Raw genomic sequence first — 21,621 nt, 5'->3', positions numbered from 1 at the left:
AATTCAGAGTTGTTTGATTTCTTTGTAGTCCTCAAGAAACATGTCGCCAATCCCATCTGGTGAGGTGAGCGAATCCATCAAACTCACTGTCCTGCTGTAGGCGACAGTAAATACAGTCCAGTGTAGTGCGCTCTCGTTCATCAGAAGCTTGTGTAATCACTCGGTTGTGTTGACAGGGATCTTACGACAGGAGGGAGCGCATCCTTCAGAGGTCCACCAGTCAGGGCTCCATAGGATCACCAGTTTATAATCGTCATGGATACACCCCCACTTTGTCACGGTCGCCGCAGCATTTTCACCGGCCAGGTAGGTCCTCGAAAAGACTCATTTTGTGTATATGTGTCTGTGTGTATTACTGTAGTGATTTCAGGGTTTTCATAAAGTGGATCCAAAAATCTTTGATAAACAGGTGATGATGATGATTCAGAGCTCGCTCAGCCTGGCCTTAACGTTTGCATTTCCCTCCCTGTGTTGTTGAACGTAACCAAAATTGACTTGAGGTTATTTTGCCTCGCTTTGATTTACGTGGCAGACAATCCATTTGCAGAGTAATTACCTTCAAGTCAGTTTTGCCCCTTTTACAACACAGTTTGAGTTTGCTGTTCTTTCCATAAAACTTTGCTTTTAGAATGTAACAAATCTTCATCTTGAATACTCCTTACGTCTCACTTTGGGTGTCTTTTATTTCTTCTTTTCAACATTTGACCCCTCTGTATTTTCCGTATATCGTTTGCCCCGCAATGTCTCACCTTATCTCCTTCCCTCGTCCTGTACTGTCCACTTCTATTGCCTGGTCCTGGGGTTTTTCTCCCTCCTTCCCACACTCTTTCTCCCACCTGGCAGAGGCTCTGACAGGCATGCAGAAGCTCTGCTCCTCCCTGTGCAGTAACAGTGTGGGCTCCAGAAATAGTGACTCCCGCCCCACCTCCCCTTTCAGACACCACTTCCTCCCCCATAGCCAAGGTAAGGGCCCCACTCCACTGTTATCTGCTGCCCCCTCTCTGCGCCCCCCGCCCCGGAGGCAACACATCATCTCCATCATCACCTGGATAGCGACTCCCGTCAGTGCCCACTCTGTCATTCTGGATCCATCAACATTTCTCGCCTAAATGTTTCGGTCAAACCCATGCTTTTTTAAGCCGCTGACATGCTCTCTGCTCCTCTTCTGCTTTGACTTCACCTTTGGCCAAGTAGCTGTCAGGCTCCTTGTGTTTGTGCTTTACATCTTTGCATGCACTAGAGAGGTATCAGTAATCCAAACCCTACATCCTAACTAATACTTCTGTGTGTGCTGAACGAAGGATATATATATAAATATTTCTTTTGCATTGTATTGCATTGAATGAGTCTCCAGACTCCAGTAAACTGTGCGGCTGAGATAAAAAGAAAGGTTTTACTGCTTTATAGTGTCGATATGCTGCTGCATGCAGGGTGGTATTAACTTCTTAACTCTGAATTCATATTCTAAAACAGGCTAACAGACATCAAACTTCATTACCCATAACACGTTTCCCAAACATTTAATCTCAAAATTCAGAACGCCTCTGCTCTGCTTCTTCTCTGCCCCATTTATCGCATTTATCCAAAGTAAAAAGAATGCGTCCCATTCATTCAGAATGACTTCAGCTGGTCCCGTTGGTCCCTGTGTGTTGCACCGTTCAAATTGTGGTTCCCCTGCAGTTTTCCTGCTTACCTTCTGTTCTTGGTTCTTCTCACTGGAGGCACCGACCCGCCGAGTGGCCGGAGCTCTCCCCTACCGCTCAGGCCCGACAGCCGGCCGGTCACCCCGCCTCTCTCTCAGACCCCTAAACATTTCCACCTCCCAGGTAGGAGCTGGAGCGCACCCTGTCACTGCTCTTTCTTTCTTCCTTTCTTTCTTCTCCATTTGGGAGCTATTTTGTTTTTCCCTCTCTCTTTTTTTAATAAAAAAAACACATAGAGCTGTATCACAGGTCACGTTTTAATGTAAATCCCGGTGTAGCATGATTTACTGTCGTTTGTTTTTACACTAGATTTTTTTTAACCATTTCTACTCATCAAAGCACGGTATGGTCTGTAAATGTCTTTTGCTCATGTCTGTTTTCAGATCAGGGGAGCAACATCTATCGAAAGCCACCCATCTACAAACAACACGGTACCTTTCCTGTTATACTATGATCTTTTTTGCAGTAGAAACTAAATTCTCTTTTGACGATTAATTTGTGTCAGTGATTCCCCACCGGATACCTGTTATGAATTATGTGAAAAATACATACAAAGTGGACACAAAAATCCAAAGATGATGAAGCTAAAACTAACAAAAACTGGCAAAACATGAAGTTGTTGTTACGGTTGCAGGCCACAACTCTGGCAGTTGTACGAAAAGCAATTAAAAAAAACAATCCCAAAACCCAATATTTGTATAAATTAAGAAAAATATGAATGTCTAAATGAGTTCCTCTTATTGAAAAGGTTGGGAAGCACTACTGTAGCCACTACTCTATGTGTTATTGAGGTCAACTGAAGCTGTGTATTCATCTAACCATAGCCACCGTCAGCGTCAGTGTACAAGCAATGTTTGAAGTCTGTCTCCAATCCTTTTATGTCTGACCTGTAGCTTGTTTTACTTTGTCCGTCTTAACAAGTCATAGCAGTAAAAGCAGCGCTTGGCCTGTAGGTGAAGCGAGGCTGTGCAGCATTTGTCGAGTGGTGACAATTACGGGATAACCACTCTTCATTTTCCAGGAGTCAAGAGCGAGGGCAGTGGGTACCACAAGCAAGACCTGTGGCACGTTTCAAAGTAGAGACTCACAAAGGGGGATGAGCGTTACTGTCACTACAGTGTCTTTCTCCGTGTGCTATCTATATTACTTAACAGTAAGAGGAAATTCCACAATCTGGCATTAAAATGGAAACCCACGTGTACACTCGAGGCTTTTCTTTAATTATACGCGTAATACTCACAATGAGTCTTATCCACCACCGATTTTCACTTCTTCTATGATAAGAAAAAAGGTCAAGCTTTTTCTGTTATGGAGTGGCTTGTTAAGAAAGACTGTATATTTATATATATTTATGAAAATGATGATGACCCTGGATTAAATGATCATTGAGCCTGACGATCAGATGGTGCAAAGATGTTTACTTGTGGTTTAGGCTGTGACCCAGACACTGATAGCTCAGTTCCCATGGTTACCAACCTAGATACAGCTTCCATAGCACGCCAAAGCAAGTCTGCTGATGAGATCATCAGATCTGCCACCTTCCCCGCTGCCCATGCTCCCTTTCCAGATGACAGCTCACGGAGTGAGGGTGATCGCTGGCCCTACTCGCTCACTGCGTTAGGTACAGTAGGCTCCTGTTGGGCATGTTCGCGCTGCTATCATAGTGGTACAACAGACACCTTACTGCCACCTAACTCTCCTGTTTCCAACCCTATAGCTGCCCCCAGAAGCTTAACTGCATCCCTGCTTTACCCCAGGCTTAAACTCTTGTTCAGACATAGCAGTATTTGCCTTTTGCGTTTTTTTGTGTTTTTTGCTTGCGCAAAACTGAAGAAGCGTTGTTTGGTTTCTGTTGCTGTCATGTTACTTTCTGCTTGAGGCAGCATCAGTTTCTACATTTTACTTTCCCTTACTGCACACGACGGGGCCTTTAGCTGTATGCAATGGAACCACAAATGACTTGGACAGAGATAACTGAGACTGACTTCAAACTTCTGTCTGTCTGTCTTACATTGTGCTGTTCTGTGTACTTGACATCTTTAAAACTCGACATGAGCGGCGAAGTGTAAACTTCTGCCATGTCGGTGTAGTCAAATATTCCAATGAGTCCCTCTGTTTGTCTGTCTCGTCAGCTCTGTCTCACATTTGCGTTCGACCCGCCACCATTTACTGTGTGTATTTCTCCCTGCTCGGCGCCCAAACAAGGCGGCCATATCTATTCTCTTTCTGTCTACGTTTGAAATGTGAATGAAACATTGAATGTGGTCGTACTATTCAAGAATGTTTGAAGCATGGAATCCTGCAGGGACGTGTCTTCGTGACTTTCCATACGCATGCTTTTGTTCATCTGTTTTTTTTCGGCTTGTGTTTGGAACCTGTAGGTTCAGAAGGGAGGAGAAGATCTAGAGAAGAGGAGGAGGAAGAGGCTTTGAAAAGAAAGCTGCTCCAGGAGGAGCATCTCAGTAAGGTCGGTCGAGTAGCTTCACCGTCAACAAACACGGTCAATATTAGATGCAATACATCTGTTTTTCCAAAAGCTTTCGATAGCTGTGTAACTCTTATGAGTATGCGTGTTTGTAGATTCAGTCCGGTTTGGGGAAGCTCATTTTGAAGGAGGAGATGGAAAAAGAGCAGATAAGGGAGCGCCATGCACGAAGCCTCTCGGCTCAGCGCTACGATCCCAAACAGACCAGCTGTGATGCAGGTACAGAGCAGCTTGGTGATCCTTTTTTTTATAGGTTAGAATATACCATATCCTCTAACATGGTATATTCCTGATTTTCATTTTTTAAAAATCTAAAAACAAATATAAGTAATTAATTATTAATTGGCCAACATTCATATTTCAGATCAGCCTTCTCCAACCAAAACTAACTCTCTGCCTGGCTATGGAAGAAATGGGCTACATCGGGTGAGAACATACTTTTATATGAATACCCACTACATAATGAGGTTAATGGCAAAGGGTGCAGAGTTCTCTGAATCCTTGATTTCCAATGTTTTGCCAACTACTGACATCAGAGTTGCACACATTTTTCTTATATGGTCATCTCGGGCACGGTTATAACTGTGGGGCAGGCCTTACAAGCACTCTCATGTGTTTGCAAAGCCAGGCGAGGGGCAGCCAATTGGAGTCAAGTGGGCCTTAAAGAGACAGAAGTTAAAATGATGTGTTTGAGGCCTAGACTGAACTAAGGGGTTGCATAATGGGCCTGTAAAAGATTTTTACTTTAAATTATGCAATACTACTTTACTGGAGTTCCAGAATAAAACATGGAGCTGGAAATGAGTATAATAAGTCCACCTTCAAATGCAGTCTGTCTTGACATCAGTAGCAGAAACACTAATTCCTGATGTGCCTTAAATATTTCAATTAAAAATTAAATGAACGTCTCAGTTGAGAAAGAAAATGCCGACATGTTAATGCTGATGTACTGTTCGTGTTTTCCTGCAGCCTCAGTCCACAGATTTCACCCAGTACAACAGCTACGGGGACATGTGCGGAGGAGGCAGAGGTGAGAGATACTACCGAAAAACAGCCACCAAACAAATCTCTTGTCAGTTTTCACCAGAGCTATTCAGCAGCAGTATTCAGAATCGGCTTGCTACATGCATTTTGAAATATTTGCACAATGATTCGCGTGTGTCATCAAAGGACAGCAGTGTTGTAAATAGTAGCTTGGCAGGGGACTTGACAGCAAAACCATTAACTGTGAGTCTCATTTTCTGTCCCATTTTGTCCTGCAGAGTTTCAGGTATGTCCCTCATCTGCTTTTTCACATGGCATGCCTCCTCATCTTGCATCACACATTTTGCTTGCACGTGGGTTCCAAGAAAAATTTTGCCCTGAATGCACACCGCCCACTCCTGCTACATGCTTGCATCACTGTTGGATTATTGTCAGCTACGGGGCATGAGCGATTTCAAATTCCTCGAATATGAGAATCAAACATGCACAGCCCGGTAGCTGAACCAGTGTACTAGAAGTCCAATATACAGTCATTGCCTCATGCCTTGTTCTGTGTGTTGTGTTATCAGTGTTATGACTCAAAGCTAAACTCAGTATGTAGCTGTGTCATTTTAAAACTCACCCGAGGGAACGTAGTCATTCAGAAAACATGTAAATGACTGCCCATCGTAAATACTACTTAAGGTACCGAACAGCAGTATCCAGGCTACTTGCTCCATCCAGTGAAAATTGTGCCCACTGTCATTAGTGGACATATTCATGCCATTATCCCTGCAGTCCCCTTCCACTATATTACATTTGTGTATGTTCTGTTCTTTAGCACATTAAGGATGGCCGTGCAGCACTTGCAAGGATGGACAGGGGAGTATCTATGCCTAATATGTTGGAACCGAAAGCAAGTATCTTCTTCTTTTTGTACTGATGACACTGTAATCTACATACTGTAGATAGATCTCTTTTTTAAATTATATATTGTTCACTTCTTCAATGGAGTTTTTTTTACTGTAATAAATCTCATCCGGATAAAAAAAACAAAAACGTCCGAGGCGATATGGCATAAACCCTGTAGTGTGGGGACATTGGTGGAAGAAATACTTTTGCAGGAAGTGAAAGGCTCACCTTAGCCGGGTTCAGCATGCTGCTTTAGGAGCTGCCAAGTCACTCTAGCGCTTAGCATGCCGGCTTCTCCATGCTCATCTGCACATAGCTTTGATTTAAAGTGGCTGGATACTGTATGCACCATACAGTAGAGAATCCAACGCCCAAATTGTCATCCAAACAACTCATATCACTATATACTGTGTAGTATATAATGGCGTATATGCATTACTGTGTGGATATGAGTTGGTGAGAGGCTTCAAAGAACTTCTAGTTGCTTATCATTGAATGTGATCAATTTCTTCTTGCACCAAAGGAGTTAGCTATTTAAAAAAAAAATCCAAACACCTTAGATTTCCAGGACAGTCATACCCATGTGGATTTACTTGGCCTACATTACAGTTTTGTTTTGTTTTTTAGTTTGCTTTAAATTAATCTAAAAATTACAGCCTGTTACGTAACTCTGTTTCCATGTTTTCCCCCTAATCTGTTGCACGTTTCGGCACCCAAAGTGAAAGAAAGTGCACACGTCATAGCACCTGCATTTCCCCAGTGACTTAAAAAATACAACAACCCAGTCAGCCTCCTGTCACATACCTGTTCTCCCACCCAGTGCTCCCTGTGTCGCAGTAGAATTACTAAAATGTTCCAATTTTATAGTTTTGTTTCATGAAAATGGTTTGTAAATTGTTCTGAAGCTGAACTCAAAAGCTTGTAAATCTGACTTGTCCACTGATGAATGTCTCCTCCTGAAGGTGTATCCCTATGAAATGCTCATGATAACCAGTAGAGGGAGAGCTAAACTGCCCAGGGATGTGGACAGAACCAGACTGGAGGTATCGGTTTTCCACCTGACCTTCTGCAATTAATACTGCATTTCTCTGCTTTGTGTAAAGAGCATGTTACACAAATACGACCGTAGCGAGGAATATGCAGTATCCATTTGCTTCTTGTCGTTTCTGTTGTGACCTCTTTTTTTATGGCTTTGGTGCTAACTGAGAACACCCCCCACCCTCCCCTCCTTTTGTTTTTTCTCCACCTTTGTTCTCACTTCTAGCGCCACTTAGCACCTGAAACGTTCTTTGACATCTTTGGAATGGAGATCCAGGAGTTTGACAGGCTTCCCCTGTGGAAACGCAACGACATGAAAAAGAAGGCCAAGCTCTTCTAGCACTCAGAGCCGCATGCATTTTCTGTACATTCAGATAGCACACAGCAGCTGTAATCTAGATGTAGGTTTTGGTTTATTTCCTTTTCTTCTATATATATTTTTTGTTCTTTTCTTTTTTTTAAATTTGATTGTTTTAACCTGACATAATCACGGAAGCCATGAACTGGACTCTTTGCTCTGATGCTTCCTGAGACTATGTACTGAAAGACTTGTCCTGTTAGACTTGCACTGTCAACGATGAGCGGGAATCTCTTCCGTGTTCAAAAATGACAAAGAATGAGACTGGACGATGAACAGGGTCATGTTCTTTGGTTTGAATGCGCTTGTTTTACTTCTTGCTTTGCTTCGAGTGGAACCGCTTTTCTTTTCTTTCTTGCTCGTTTCTTCCTACTATTTCTCTCGCTGTTGATTCCTGTGGAACTTTGTAAGTACAGTAGAACCTCATGGCGCTCATTACAAAATGTCCATGCTCGTAGCTTGAACATGTGTCAGCTTACCCTCGCTTGGGCTGAAAAGGTTTTAGTCCAAAGTTTGCAAGAATTGGCTCAGTGAGTCTTTGAATTAAAAAGAAAAAGTCACCGGGAAAGCAGTTAGCTTACCCAACAGCTGTTGCATCATCCAAGCACCCGCATATCACTAGTTTCCTTCCCATGGCTACGCACTGAACATCCGTTTGACCCTGACAAAAAATGTCTCTCTTCTCAGGCTCTCATAAACACGGCCAGACACTCTCCCTTTACATGGATTGGAAGTACAAATCGTATTATATTTTAATGCCATATCAAAAGCAAAGTGACAAATAGCTAAAACCCCTAATGTGTTTGAAAATACTGTTTTATATAAAAAAAGAAAAGAAGAAAAAACCCCACACTGCCATTTGTTGTATTGAATTCTAAGCCAATAAAGCTTTAAATCACCATGAAACATAATGATCCTCTGCTAAACCAAAGGTACCCACCGCCTCTTTTCTGTTTGTTTTTCTTTGTTTGCATTTCACCAATAAACACACGAGCTCAGTGATGTAACGCAGGTTAAGAAGTCATTTTTTGACTGAGTAACTTTTAATCAGATGGTGGCGTCCACTGACCTAAACAAACTCTGATTAGCTAAGTTACTGTTGGGTTACACAAGCTTTGACTTTGACTGCTTTACTGGAGGGGTTTATATATTATTGTGGGTTATGCACTGAACAGATATACACCCACTGGACACTTTATTAAGTACACCTTACTAGTACTGGGTTGGACCCTCTTTTGACTTCAACAAGCTGCTGGAAACATTCACCAGAGATTTTGGTCCATATTGACATGACAGCATCGCACAGTTGCTGCAGATTTGTGGGCTGCACATCCATGATGTGAATCTCCCATTCCATCACATCCCAAAGATGCTCCATTGGAGTGAGATCTGGTGACTGTGGAGACCATATGAGTACAGCACACTCATTGTTATGTTTAATAAACCAGATTGAGATAATCTGAGCTCTCTGATATGGTCTGTTATCCTGCTACAAGCAGCCATCAGAAGATGTGTACACCGTGGTCATAAAGGAACAATAAAGCAAAAATACTCAGGTAGGCTGTGGAGTTTAAACAACACTCAGCTGGTAGTAAGGGGCTAAGAGTATGCAGAGAAAATATTGCTCACACACCAGTAAAGATTCACCAGCCTGAATCACTGATAAAAGACAGGATGGATTCATGCTTTTATTGTTGTTTATACCAAATTCTGACATTAAATCCAAATGTCACAGCAGAAACTGACACTCATCAGACCGGAAATCATTTGTCTGTGTGAACTATAGCCTCTTTTTCCTGTTCTTAACTGACAGGAGGGGCACTCAGTGTGGTCTTCTGCTGCTGCAATCCGCGATTTGATTCTGCATAATTTGGTTATAACAAGTATTTGTGTGCATGTCAGCTTGAAGCAGTCTGAACATTCGTCTCTGACATCAACAAGGCATTTTTACCCAGAGAATTGCTTCTCGCTGAAGAATTTCTCATTTTTGGATCGTTCTCTATAAATCCTAGAGATGGTTTCATGGGAAAATGCAGTAGACGAGCAGTTTTGTCAAATACTCAGCCAAGCGTGTCTGGCATATCATGTTCAAAAACTCACATGAAACATGTTTCTTCTTCATTCTGATGCCGTTTGAACTTCAGCAGGTCGTCTTGACCATGTATACATGCCTAAATCCACCGAGTTACTGCCATGTGACTGGTTGATTAGATATTCGGGTTAACGTCCAGCTGAGCAGGTGAACCCAACAAAGTGGCTGGTGAATGTATTGTATACATTTTAGAATACCACATGGTGAGAAATGGAATCCATCTAAGTATAAAAACCTATTTATAAATTGTTTCCTCTCCGGGTTTGCATTCATGTCATATTGCACTTATACGAGTAGCTTATTGTGACTGACTTCTTTTCGGAGGCCTGTGTGTTCACATTTAAGGTGAGAAGTTTTCTATTTCACCGGAATCGAATCACTCTTCTGGTGTCAACCCTTCATCATTCAGCACAGTAACCAAACATCAACTACACCATTCTTTAGGAAACACTTGTACACAGCATGGGACAATCTGTAGTTACAAATATTGTAAACAAATAAAACAAACGTCAAAATGATTTTTTTAAAATGGCATTACACACATCTTTGAATAAATAGTTTATAACAAGAAGAATTTCAGTAAGTCAAACAGTATAACTCTTAAGTATTAATGCATCCCTTGTGCAGCGCATACATTTGAAAACTTCAGTGTGGCCTCATTCAGTCAGAGAGGGATATTATTATGGGATAAAGATGAAGGATTGCAGTGTCACATGCCACAGAGGAGATGTGTATTTTTTGAGTGATATTTACATAAATCTACAAACAAATTGGCACTGCGAGGTATGGTTGAGTGCTGTAAGCAGAAATGAAGACCATTTTCCAACAGTCCGAGTCACTTCTGATTCTTGTTTTCTTTTACAGCATTAGATTAGTGACAAAACTAAAGAAAAACTCCATAAAGACAAAAATGAAATATAGGAAACGCCACCAGGCTATATACAGTATGTGTACCGTACATCAAATAACAGTTAAGTACTCATTTAACCAAAAGCTGTGCTCTTTTTCAAAAGTCAGTCATAATAAGTTAACAGTGTAAAAGACATTAAGAGAATGAATGAGAACATTCAAGGTGCATATCTCACACCCCCAGGAATTTCATCATAATCGGAGGTTTGGCAATTCTGGGTCTAAACCAGAGGAAGGCCAAATACAATCAGAAGGAGAGGTGAGAAACAAATGAATTAATCAAGCCTGACATGCTTATATATCAGATTTTCCTTTGAATTTAATGTGAGGTGACAGCTTACAAACACTATATGGTGCGTTTAGAGGTCATGGGGCCTCCCAGTGACGACTGGGAGAAAACTGAAACAAGAAGCTACTATACAAATTTAACATACCTGAAATCATCCATGCAGGAGTGACAGAAAAGAGCTAAAAGAAAAGAAAAAAAGGAAAAGTAGTTCAATTCTTTAAACAAGTAATAAATCAAAATCAAATCAAATCACTTTTTATTGTCACATCACATGTGCAGGCACACTGGCACAGCACATGCGAGTGAAATTCTTGTGTGCGAGCCCCACAAGCAACAGAGATGTGCAAACACAACAACACAAACGAGCAAAATAGTAATGGACCTTGCAGAGAACTTCATTTTCTCTAATTCATCCAAGAAAAAGAAGCAATGAACCCACTGTGTGAAGGTACGGTATGTGTGAGAAACATTGTGATGGTAAAACTATAACAAAGGTTTGCCAAAGCACATGATAAGTATAAAAGTAAGTCATCAGCATATTGTAAAAGTTCGTAATCCTAACCCTTTCATACAATGATTCATACTATAACAAGTCTGAAACAAGGCTATCATGGCTGATAGAAGTATTTTCCTGTCGGTCATTGCTTTGTTGCCGTTATCATTGCATCATAATGAGCTTCTGCTTTTGCAGCTGCACTTCACTGCCAGATCCACTTTGTTAGCTTCAACTGAGGTTTTCTCAATATGTGTGAAACCCTTTCTTTAGGAGACACTGGTAAAGCACCAAGAGTGTCTAAAGAAGCAGAGAGAAGCAGTCAAATATAGGCTGAGGAAACTCGCGGCACGACAGTCAGAAATCACAGTGAGTTCACAGAACAGAGAGGTGAAATAATTACTCGTGACAGGGCTGCAATTAACTTCTAAATATTTATGCCCGACTCAGAAAAAGTCCTCAGTGATAAGGAAGAGTATCATTCGGAAATATCAAGAAATCCAAGCTGTCCTGGATGAGGACCTGAGGATTACCCTGTCCCACCTGGAGATGGAAGAGCGGGCTGCTGTCTCTGCCTTGGATGAGCTCATGGAGAGGAACTGTTCTCTGATCCAGGAGATAGAGCAGGACCTGGCTAGACTCACTCTGGCACTGGACCAAATGGACACAGAGCCTGATACAATGGTGAAAAAGTTGACAATAGCCAGATATAACTGGAAATGTTATGTGTTTCCTGTCTTAACAAAAATATAAATCTGATAAAATAAAAATAATCGAGATTATTTTTTACTTTTTTCCCCAGTCGTTCTTTTCATACCCTGAACAGGAAGACATGGAAACAGCAGACAGGTAGGGAAATTAATTATAATCTATCATAGAAATAAGCTTCATTATTGTATGTACCAACTTACTTACTTACTGTGTGCCTCCACTAGAGTGATTGATCTGCTAAACCAAACAGACCCAAGCAGTGTGAGCCTGGATGAAGCTAAAGCTGAGCAGATCATCAGCCTCACCAATAACATGCTCCTGCTTGTCTGCTCCCAGACCCCGATGATCAAGAAACTCATCAAGAGCTGTCAGTTTACATATTTTTATATTATTTATGATTACAATCAAACATTCAATTAAAACATTGTTAAATTCCAAAATGTAAAATATCTCCAGATTCCAGCGAGGTGTGCCTGGATCCGGAAACCGCCCACCCAAAGCTGATCATCTCTCCCCAAGGCGATAGTGCCACATATACGGACACCTGGCAGCAACTTCCTGACTTACCTGGACGCTTTGACACTACCCTCAATGTCATCAGTTTGCAGGGCTTCAGCTTTGGTCGCCATTACTGGGAAATCGATGTAACTGGGAAGACTTACTGGGAGCTCGGTGTCACCTACCCCAACATTCCTCGGAAGGGCACAACTGAGGACTGCTGGCTCGGCCGCGGGCCTGAGTCCTGGTGTGTGGAGTTTTTTGATGGCGAGTATACGGCCTGGCATGGAGGCGTTCCGCATCAGCTGCCTTTCACGAAGCGTTTCTGCCGGATTGGTGTTTTGTGTAGTTTTCCTGCAGGGCTGGTGATGTTTCTCGAGGCGGACAAAATGACACCCCTGTTTGCCTTCTGCACGGGGACCTTCTCAGACTGCCTCTACTTAGCTGTCTGCCCTGGTCATGACCACAATGGCAACAATGCAAAACCTATTGTTATCTGTAACCCTTCATCTGCCAACAGGGATCTCCGGTTTACTTCACAGAAGAGCTGTTGAACAGTTACTTTTTAAGCTGCTACTCCACAATAAGGCAAAAATATTAAAGCTGTAACTAACGACTTTTTAAAATAAAGAGATTATGAAGTTTGAAACGACTCTGTGAGCTTGTGCAACATTCTGACAGTGTTAATGCTCAGGCTGTGTAATGCTTTCTGTGCTCACAATAATATTTCAGTGTGATGCTGTTACGGTTGTTACAGTTAAAGCTGTGGGAATCATGCATGTCCATCACTTAGACCTTGAGACTTTCAAATTAAAACCAGGGTGTTACTAAAGCAAGAGCATCATTCTTTGTGAAAGTCTAAGAAAATATATCAGGTACTAATCTGTTTAGTAACTGTTTGGGTATCGCATGAGGTTTTCATGTAGCAGGGAAAAGTCCTCAGCATTGCTAACACATTATGGATCAGCTGGATTTGCCAGCTAGTTCAGCGAATTATGATTTTAGTAAAAGCACACTGGTATTTATCCTGATATGAACCTATGTGTGGATCCAAAGTCTACATTCAAACAAACAGTCAGTCCTAAGCAAACATGCTCTCTGCACCTGGGCATGCTTGGCAGATTATCTTTTATTTCACTTAACATTTTTTGATGTGAGGAATTGGTTCAGGCTGGCAGACACAGTTATTATGCTCCGTTAGACTAAAAAAAAGATTTTTTGCCCTTAATAAACATTAAGACATCTTTTTAATGCAGCTGAAATGTATAAATTTTAAATGTTCATTTATTTAAACAATTAATCATTAAGAAAAATATGCTTGGTATAAACCTGAATGTATACCGATCAAGTAAATTTATTTGACCACATTTCCTGAAATGTAATGTTTTACACTGTAGTTATGTAACCAAAACTACATGGAAAACATTCATGTAGATATAGTAACTTGAAGTCAGCATTTGGGGGAAGATATCTTTTGATTTTAAATGTGTTTTTCACAAGCGATTGGTAAACTCAGCTGAATTTTTCCTATTATGTAGGACCATAAAGGTAACTATCTAAGAGCTCAGTTATAATCAATACAACTGACTCAGCAACGTGGATGGATGCCAGACAAAAAAAAAGAAAAAAAGAAAAAAAAAAGACAGAAAGAAAGGGCTAACTCAAAGGTTAGTGTACTTACCAAATGTTTGGAAAAGTGCGAGGGCTCCCCCAGTCAGCTCACTCTCATGTTACTCTCCTACATGTCTTCTGGTCAACTGCCATCATGAACCTGAAACTCCTCTTCCTTTGTCTCTTCTTAGCGGTGCTCTTCATACCTGCTGAAGTATGTATTAACTGAATTTAATAATCACATGCGTTGTATGTTATTTACATTGTGGCATTTTCTGTCAAAAAACACAATAGATCATGTTTCTGTTTAAAAAGGTTAAGTCAATAGCTTTAGCCACATATATAGCTAGATAGACAGATAGACATGAATATATAGCGTGATAGAGATAGTTATTTGGATGTGTACGTGCTCTTATGTTATGCTGTCATCTGCAATTCCTTAAAAAATGTAGTTGAAAGATAAACACGACAAACATCGGGACTCTTCGCATCCTGGAAGACAAGACAGACATCCAGAGTCTTCAAGTCCTGAAAGACAAGACAGACATCGGGACTCTGCACAGCCTGAAAGACAAGACAGACATCGGGACTCTGCACGGCCTGAAAGACATGGGAAACATGAGAAAAAGAGACCAAAAGGAAGGTTTAAAGATATAATTGAGGGTTAGTACTCCTTTATGTTGCTTTTGTAACATATATAGAAAATGGTTTGAAATGTAGTATTTAAAGAATTAAAACTGTAAATCTAAAGGAAAGTATTGTTCTAGATCTCTTCTTTAAGGTCGTGGATGAGGATGATGAGGATGATGAAAATGGTCATTCAGACTGGCTTAATAAGTTTCTGGACCTAGACGGTAAGATACTAACAAACGTCTCGTGCAAATCTGTGGCATGTTTTCTTCTAATGCTACAGAGGAAAGGTTTAATTTTGACATTACGGTGTGTTGTCATTTTTTATTTCTCAGGCCAGTGCACCCCAAATCCTTGCCTTAACAATGGTGTGTGTAAGGAGAAAGGCGGGAGAAAGTTCAAATGTGACTGTCCCAAACCTTACAAGGGAAAAAAATGCGAGAGAGGTGTGAAGAAAAAAATCCCTTCTCTCCATTCTTTTGTCAAATTGCATATATATATATGCGAAGTGTAAAAAAACAAACTGAATTAATGTTATTAAAAATATCCTAATGGTGTTATTCTCTAAGGTCCAAGAATTTGTAAAAGAGGTCAATGCGGGTATGGCGAATGTGTACTGACTTCAACTCCTCCGCACTATGAGTGCAAATGCAAGCGACCCTTTCAGCCTCCAGACTGCAAAACTAGTATGTTGATTTAAATATATATATTTTAAAAAGCCCAAATTCCTGTTTGGTGAGGATTTTAGCAGTTACTGAACAACAGCCTAAATTTTGTTTTATTGTTCTCCAAAGTTTCAGTTTGTAATCCTAATCCATGTAAAAATGGTGGCACATGCATCAGAGATGAAAATGACTTTGACTGCCATTGCCCCGAAGGGTTCGGAGGACATTTCTGCCATGTTGGTAAATAATTCATTCTACAGTTTTTCTTCATATATATTTATCATAATTCATTGACTCACTGAGTAATTTACATTTCTCAGGTCCAAACGACTGCTATGTGGACGATGGAGAGTCATATCGTGGCAATGTGAGCGAGACGGATGATGGTGATGAGTGCCTCTACTGGAACTCCCACTTCATCCTGGCATCGGGTGTTAATCCCTTCACCTCCTTTGAGGACAAAGACGGCCTTGGCCCTCACAACTTCTGCAGGTCAGAAGTAACTCCATTTATACAATGTGCAGAAAACACCTATAAGAGGTCTGTCTCAGTGACGTTTTCTGATTCAGGAACCCTGACGGAGAGCCAAAGCCCTGGTGCTTTTTCAGAAGAGGCCACAGGTTATTGTGGGACTACTGTGATGTGCCAAAATGTCCTGTATCGACACGTGAGTTTTAAAGTGATGGGCAACATTTTGATCTTGAGTGTTGCAAGCAAAACATCTGTGCCATCTTCTTGGATCTGTGTTTTCAGATGGGCCGCCGACTGAGGTTGCTCCTACACAGCCTAAACCACCGCAGCCAGAACCGACACAGCCTAAACCACCGCAGCCAGAACCGACACAGCCTAAACCGACACAGCCTAAACCGACACAGCCTAAACCACCGCAGCCAGAACCAACACAGCCTAAACCACCGCAGCCAGAACCGACACAGCCTGAACCACCGCAGCCAGAACCTACTGGTAAGCTGCCAGCGACTGCCATACCATCAACTGGGAAGCCCATCCGCCCTTCTGCGACACCTCTCCCTCCGACTACTGGACCAAAACAGTTTGCCACCTGTGGCATACCTCAGCCAAAAAAGGCTCTTACCCGAATCTTTGGGGGTCTGAAAGTCAGTCCAGGAGCTATACCCTGGCAGGTTTCTGTGCAAGTGAAGCCAACGGGCTCCGCTCAGCCATTCAGACATGTCTGTGGAGGAATTCTCATCGCAAGTTGCTGGGTGCTGACAGCTGCACACTGCATGTAAGGCTGCAAGGTTGAAGAACCAGATTAATGGTAGATTACAAGTAAGACAATGAAATATTGACTGAACCCTTTTGTTTTTTATTTGCACAGTGAACCAAACAAGGACATGCAGGTGCTGGCTGGAAGTCTCTCAGTGAGTAAGCCAGACCCCGGAACTCAGACCATACCTGTCGAAAGGACTATTAAAAATCCAAACTACAGGGTGACCAATGAAGCTGTTTACAATGATATAGGTGATACTTGTCTCAAATGTCTCTGTCATTTTGTTCAGATGTTCTTTCTTTGAGTTTGTTGTGACATTTATATCTCACATGTATTCCTAAAGGCTTGTTGAAGCTGAGTGGGACTCCTGGTTTTTGTGCCAATGAGACCCAGTTTGTGAAAACAGCCTGTCTACCAAATGCGCCACTGCCTGATGGGACGGAGTGCAAAATCTCTGGATGGGGTGCTACTGAGCAATGTATGTAAGGTTACAAAAAGGTTGCCATTTTTCATGTACATAATTTGGCTTATTTGATAAACACTTGACATTTTCTATTTTAAATGAAGCTTGAACTCTTTTCCAACATTTGATGACCTCTCCTTAATGACAAGTTTTGACACCTCAATATATCAATGCAGATGTGGTCAGACGACCATTACAACAGGTTCTGGGTTTTTCCAGTGGTATCCGAAGCTAGCTTTACAGGCAGAGATCACCTTCAGTAACTTTTGATGAACATTCACTCATTTTGTTCTGGAAGTGGGCATGAAATATGAAACAAAGAAACAAGGGTTACCCCCTAATATATTTCTGCATTATCTTTGCAGCTGATTATGGTTCCAGCCACCTGCTGGAGGCCAATGTCCTGCTGATCAACCAGGAAAAGTGCTCTGATCGTTCTGTTTATGGGAACATGCTGGACAATTCCATGTTCTGTGCTGGCTACCTGGAGGGAGGGGTGGATTCCTGCCAGGTTAGGACATTTGATGGTTTGATGCTGTTATAACGTGTATATTACTAACGCATCTACAGAAAGTTATTACATTAGTTCCAGTAGTAGCATATAGTCAGTTGTACAATTTTGTTTCAGGGGGACTCTGGAGGACCATTGACGTGCATGCAGAACAACGCTAATGTTGTTTATGGAGTGGTGAGTTGGGGAGACCAGTGTGGGAAGAAGAACAAGCCTGGGGTCTACACACGGGTCACTCATTTCCTGGACTGGATCAAGGCAAATACTGAAGGAGCAATTCCTTGAGCAACCTTTGTTTCTCACTAATATGCCCGCCAGATCTCCAACCACTACACACTGTACGCTTTTCCTAAAATGTAATCAAATTATATGATTATTCAAACTATTCATAAATGTACTGGATATTAGCTGGATTGTCTTATCAGTTACACATAAAAGATGGAAAAATCTGAAATCCGCTGTTATAACATAAATGATGCATGCATGGAAAAAACCCAAAGGCTTGAATTACTTTTTTAATTAAGCACAGTGTGTTTGAGTGGCTGTATATGTGTGAAACAAAGAATGGAAAAGAAAATCTCACAATATAAGTAGCTATACCATGTTTCCTCTGGAAAATGGGGCAAGTTGCATCACTGAACTGAAAATGTCCTAAAGTTGTGGCAGAATTATTACATGATGCAAATAAATGCTTCTTCTTTCTGATGTGCTGTGTTGTTCCTGTATGTCCTCACCAAGCCCTAGGGTGGCTGAACTTTCAAAACCCTGTGATGGGTGCATAATGTTACTGTTTACAAAAAAAGAGAGAGTTATATTTTCTAATTGTGTTGAATGTGAACTTTCAGACTTCTTCTTCTTCTGCAGAAAGGTATTTATTTATTTACAATGAGCAAAAGCGTGATGCACAAAGAATTGTGTAAATCAGATTGTTAAGTGTCTTAATCTTTTCTAGACATATAGCGTTACTGTTCGTGTTATTTGACCTCAGTGTATTGTCTGCTGCAGGGCAACAACTCTGTAGGGCCATTGACATGTGAGACTAAAGGCATGCATGTCCTCCATGGTCTGATGAGCAGTTTACACACGGGTCATTTACTTTATGAACTGCATCAAGGCACACATGAGAGCTGCTAAGCTGCAGAAAGAGATCGACTTTGCCACAGAGCAAATGCACTGTTTGAACCTGATACCACTTAATGAAATATTTAGCGTACATGTCAACTGCAGAAACGGCAATGCTGCAATGATTACATAACTTTAGTCTTGACATTATAAAGTCACGGATATGTCTGCAGATGTGTCTTCTCATATATTATTATATAACCTAATTTTAGCAAGACGTTAGAGGTAGGTATATTCGTTAAAAGCCGTTGTAGCTTTACCAGAGTCAAAGCCAATCACGGAAACTTGGTGGTAGTCAATATTTTTGACAACCTAGATTTGTACAGCACGCTGGACATTTTCACAATGTAATTTTATGTGAGCACAAATGGAAAATTACACTTAAAATAATTATTTGATCAGTGACTCTGCATCCCACAGAGGCAGTTAAATGGTTCCTGTGAGTTCACTTTTCTCCTCACGTGTATGCCAATCCCAGGGGTCCTTTATCCAAAACAAGGTAAGAGGCTGTGTGTTGACTCCGTTCATATCAATGCATGGGTTAAAAATGGGATAGAGAGGTTCTGTGCACTGCACATAGAAGGAGTGAAGCAGCCTCATAGCGTTGGCATCATAGAATGACAGCTCCCCCTTCTGGAGGTTTGCAAGTATGCCTAGCTTTCTGACTCTCTTTCCAACTGACAGCTGCTTTTCCTGAGTATCATGGCACGCCAGGTACTGTCCGTCTCCATGGTAGATGCACCAAGATGTGTTATTTACACCCAGACTGGAAGAACTCTGGCTTAAACTGGCTTTTTTATCGACTGACCCCGTGGTCACACCTATCATCCAGAAGGGCTTGTCTTGGACAATGACTTCCCAGTAATGCTGGCCACCTGTAAAACTCTCCTGAGCAAGGACGCTATACTGTGAGTCATATGGCTGAGGGCTCTGTCCTTCACCGAAAGGTTGGCGTCTCCAGTACACTTGTTTTCTGTCTTGGGATAACTCCAGCTTTGGATGAGCTGTTTTGAAGTCTAGAAGAGGAGAACTTAAGTCTGCAAATACAAATATTTACTTAGTACACAGTTATAATGATAATGAGAGTTGGATTTAGAATGTCAAAGGAAAAAAGCTTTACTAACATGACCACATTCGTGGAAAATGTTGGGACAAAGCGACCGAGAGTTCATCCACCAGCCTCTCTACTGTTCTCAGCTTCTCAGGGTCACAGAGGTCTCTGTTTACTTCTCGGATTGGAGCAAATTCCAAGGGATCACTGCAAATAAAAATAAAAATCATACCACAGGAAGGCTCAGTGAATAATTATATGGAGCAGCGTAAAGCATGGGCAATTTCAGGTTACAAACTGGACTCAGCAATATACTCACCAAAGATTCTGTGATGTGATTTGCTGTTTGAAAACAACAGGAAACATTTGAGCTATATTTGTGCTACACTTCTGGTCACGGTAAGTGATCATGTAAACCCTACCTGCAGAAACCGCAGATCATTGGTTTCCTGGAGAAGTGATTTGCTGGAGGCTCTGAATGCATCTATCTCTTTGATCTGAGCCTCTACAATGCTCCTCTGGGCCTCCAGCCACTCTGTCATGCATGTCTCCTCTGCGTCTATAATCTGCATCATTAGACGCTCATCGCCATTCAGCACGACGTGGATTCTGCTGTACTTGTCTGAGATTCTCTCTCTAAACTCTGCAGCAGAGGTCTATGAGTTAAATGCATTGTTAGACAAACAAGAATGGCTTCCATCAATTTAAAAAGTTAAGCAATTTAAGAGTGTGATTTCTGTATTGGTTGTACCACTGTTTGTGTATACAGTGACTCCAGGTCTTTGATGGCATGTTCAGCTTCACTTCTCCTCTTTAGTAGCTGGTTCATTGTGGTCTCAAGCATACTCTAGAGACAGAAATACAACATGCCTCTGGTAAAACAACCAACCAAACAAACAAAAAACAACAGGAAGAAAATAGATAAATATTCCTCACAAGTAATGAAAAGAGATTATAATAATCACCTTAAAGTCTGCTTTGGCTTCATGCAGTTGAGAGGCTTTGTGATGTTTGTGCGTGCCAACCAGGACACACAAACAGCACACAGGTACCTTTTCCTCCATACAGAAGAGCTTAAGCTCATCGCGGTGCTCCCTGCACTTCAGAGACAGTGGATCGCTGGTCACCTCCACCACTGTGTGCTCCCTTAGAGCAGACCTCTGTTGGTGGAGCAGGGCGTGAGCCTGGCACAGCGAGGCATCGCAAGTCAGGCATGTTCTTATGGCTACTGATGGCATCTCTATGCAGTGGTCACAGCAAATAGTTGATGATGATTTAGTTTCACTAGTTGAAGCTGCTGCTTGTCGCTCTGCTGCTGACAGCGTCTTAGTGGTGAAGTCCTTTACTTTGGTCTGAAGGTCTGCATTTATCTTCAGAGTGAGGTCAGAGGGGAGAAATATCTGACACTCCGGGCAGAAGAAAGGCCCCTCATCAGACACATCGGTTTCCCAGACAGCCTGTATACAGGTGAGGCAGAAGTCATGCCCGCACTGCAGCGTCACAGGATCAATGAAGAAATCCTGGCACACAGGACACTTCAAAGTTTCCTCCATGGTCCCCATAGCTCTGTGTACAGGTGTTATGGTGGCTCAGTGTGCACTGTGCTTCTGACTGTCCTGCTCATTAATGTTTCACAGGTCTGTCCTGGCATGCACAAACGCCACTCACGTGGCTTTAGTGTCACATTACTGAAGACTGTTTGTTTTGGTTTTTTGCTTCACTAGCAGGTTCAAATGGTTGACACACAAATTAATGGCACAGTTTCAAAGAAATTGATTAAAATACAAGTCAACAGTCCAAAATGCAGGGTCATTTAACAAAAAAAATGACAGGAAAAGGGAATCAATTTAGTGTGAAATTTCTTTCGTTTGAGCACAGGTGTGTGA

The 21,621-nt window shown here is 41.7% G+C and overlaps 4 protein-coding genes across 15 annotated transcripts in view; 3 read left to right on the top strand and 1 right to left on the bottom strand.

Moving 5' to 3' along the window:
* The window catches only part of ablim1a (actin binding LIM protein 1a), a 41,603-nt gene extending 33,133 nt beyond the window's left edge, over window positions 1–8,470 (top strand). For 4 of the 12 annotated variants that reach the window (XM_026190457.1, XM_026190455.1, XM_026190452.1 and 1 more), the window contains exons 12-24: window positions 29–64; window positions 177–306; window positions 844–963; window positions 1,722–1,826; window positions 2,087–2,134; window positions 4,085–4,170; window positions 4,284–4,407; window positions 4,553–4,614; window positions 5,158–5,218; window positions 5,451–5,458; window positions 5,993–6,067; window positions 7,026–7,106; window positions 7,328–8,470. In XM_026190457.1, coding sequence (XP_026046242.1) covers window positions 29–64; window positions 177–306; window positions 844–963; window positions 1,722–1,826; window positions 2,087–2,134; window positions 4,085–4,170; window positions 4,284–4,407; window positions 4,553–4,614; window positions 5,158–5,218; window positions 5,451–5,458; window positions 5,993–6,067; window positions 7,026–7,106; window positions 7,328–7,441 — 1,050 coding nt within the window. In that variant the 3' untranslated portion in view covers window positions 7,442–8,470. Of the gene's footprint in view, window positions 1–28; window positions 65–176; window positions 307–843; window positions 964–1,721; window positions 1,827–2,086; window positions 2,135–3,183; window positions 3,325–4,084; window positions 4,171–4,283; window positions 4,408–4,552; window positions 4,615–5,157; window positions 5,219–5,450; window positions 5,459–5,992; window positions 6,068–7,025; window positions 7,107–7,327 lie in introns of those variants that run through there. The other 8 variants (XM_026190462.1, XM_026190454.1, XM_026190463.1 and 5 more) reach the window with 5 other exon arrangements.
* A 1,982-nt stretch (window positions 8,471–10,452) lies between these two features.
* On the top strand, window positions 10,453–13,100 carry LOC113035418 (probable E3 ubiquitin-protein ligase TRIML1). The gene is made up of 6 exons (XM_026190970.1): window positions 10,453–10,719; window positions 11,516–11,611; window positions 11,693–11,926; window positions 12,045–12,091; window positions 12,178–12,320; window positions 12,410–13,100. Exons 1-6 carry the CDS (start codon window positions 10,609–10,611, stop codon window positions 13,003–13,005), a joined length of 1,227 nt encoding a protein of 408 aa, XP_026046755.1. The 5' UTR covers window positions 10,453–10,608; the 3' UTR covers window positions 13,006–13,100.
* A 1,020-nt stretch (window positions 13,101–14,120) lies between these two features.
* LOC113035414 (hyaluronan-binding protein 2) lies at window positions 14,121–18,267 on the top strand. Its single transcript, XM_026190962.1, has 13 exons — window positions 14,121–14,276; window positions 14,515–14,725; window positions 14,830–14,916; window positions 15,028–15,138; window positions 15,262–15,378; window positions 15,487–15,597; window positions 15,678–15,849; window positions 15,927–16,024; window positions 16,111–16,603; window positions 16,697–16,839; window positions 16,932–17,066; window positions 17,417–17,562; window positions 17,680–18,267. Exons 1-13 carry the CDS (start codon window positions 14,136–14,138, stop codon window positions 17,845–17,847), a joined length of 2,133 nt encoding a protein of 710 aa, XP_026046747.1. The 5' UTR covers window positions 14,121–14,135; the 3' UTR covers window positions 17,848–18,267.
* A 750-nt stretch (window positions 18,268–19,017) lies between these two features.
* Window positions 19,018–21,559, bottom strand: LOC113035415 (E3 ubiquitin-protein ligase TRIM39). The gene is made up of 6 exons (XM_026190963.1): window positions 20,701–21,559; window positions 20,487–20,582; window positions 20,158–20,391; window positions 20,055–20,077; window positions 19,809–19,942; window positions 19,018–19,721 (listed from the first exon to the last, which is right to left on the bottom strand). Exons 1-6 carry the CDS (start codon window positions 21,295–21,297, stop codon window positions 19,111–19,113), a joined length of 1,695 nt encoding a protein of 564 aa, XP_026046748.1. The 5' UTR covers window positions 21,298–21,559; the 3' UTR covers window positions 19,018–19,110.
* Between the last annotated feature and the right edge of the window lie 62 nt (window positions 21,560–21,621).

Source organism: Astatotilapia calliptera, chromosome 13 (genome assembly GCF_900246225.1).
Source record: "Astatotilapia calliptera chromosome 13, fAstCal1.2, whole genome shotgun sequence".
Taxonomy (NCBI): domain Eukaryota; kingdom Metazoa; phylum Chordata; class Actinopteri; order Cichliformes; family Cichlidae; genus Astatotilapia; species Astatotilapia calliptera.
This window is presented reverse-complemented; position numbering and strand designations above follow the sequence as displayed.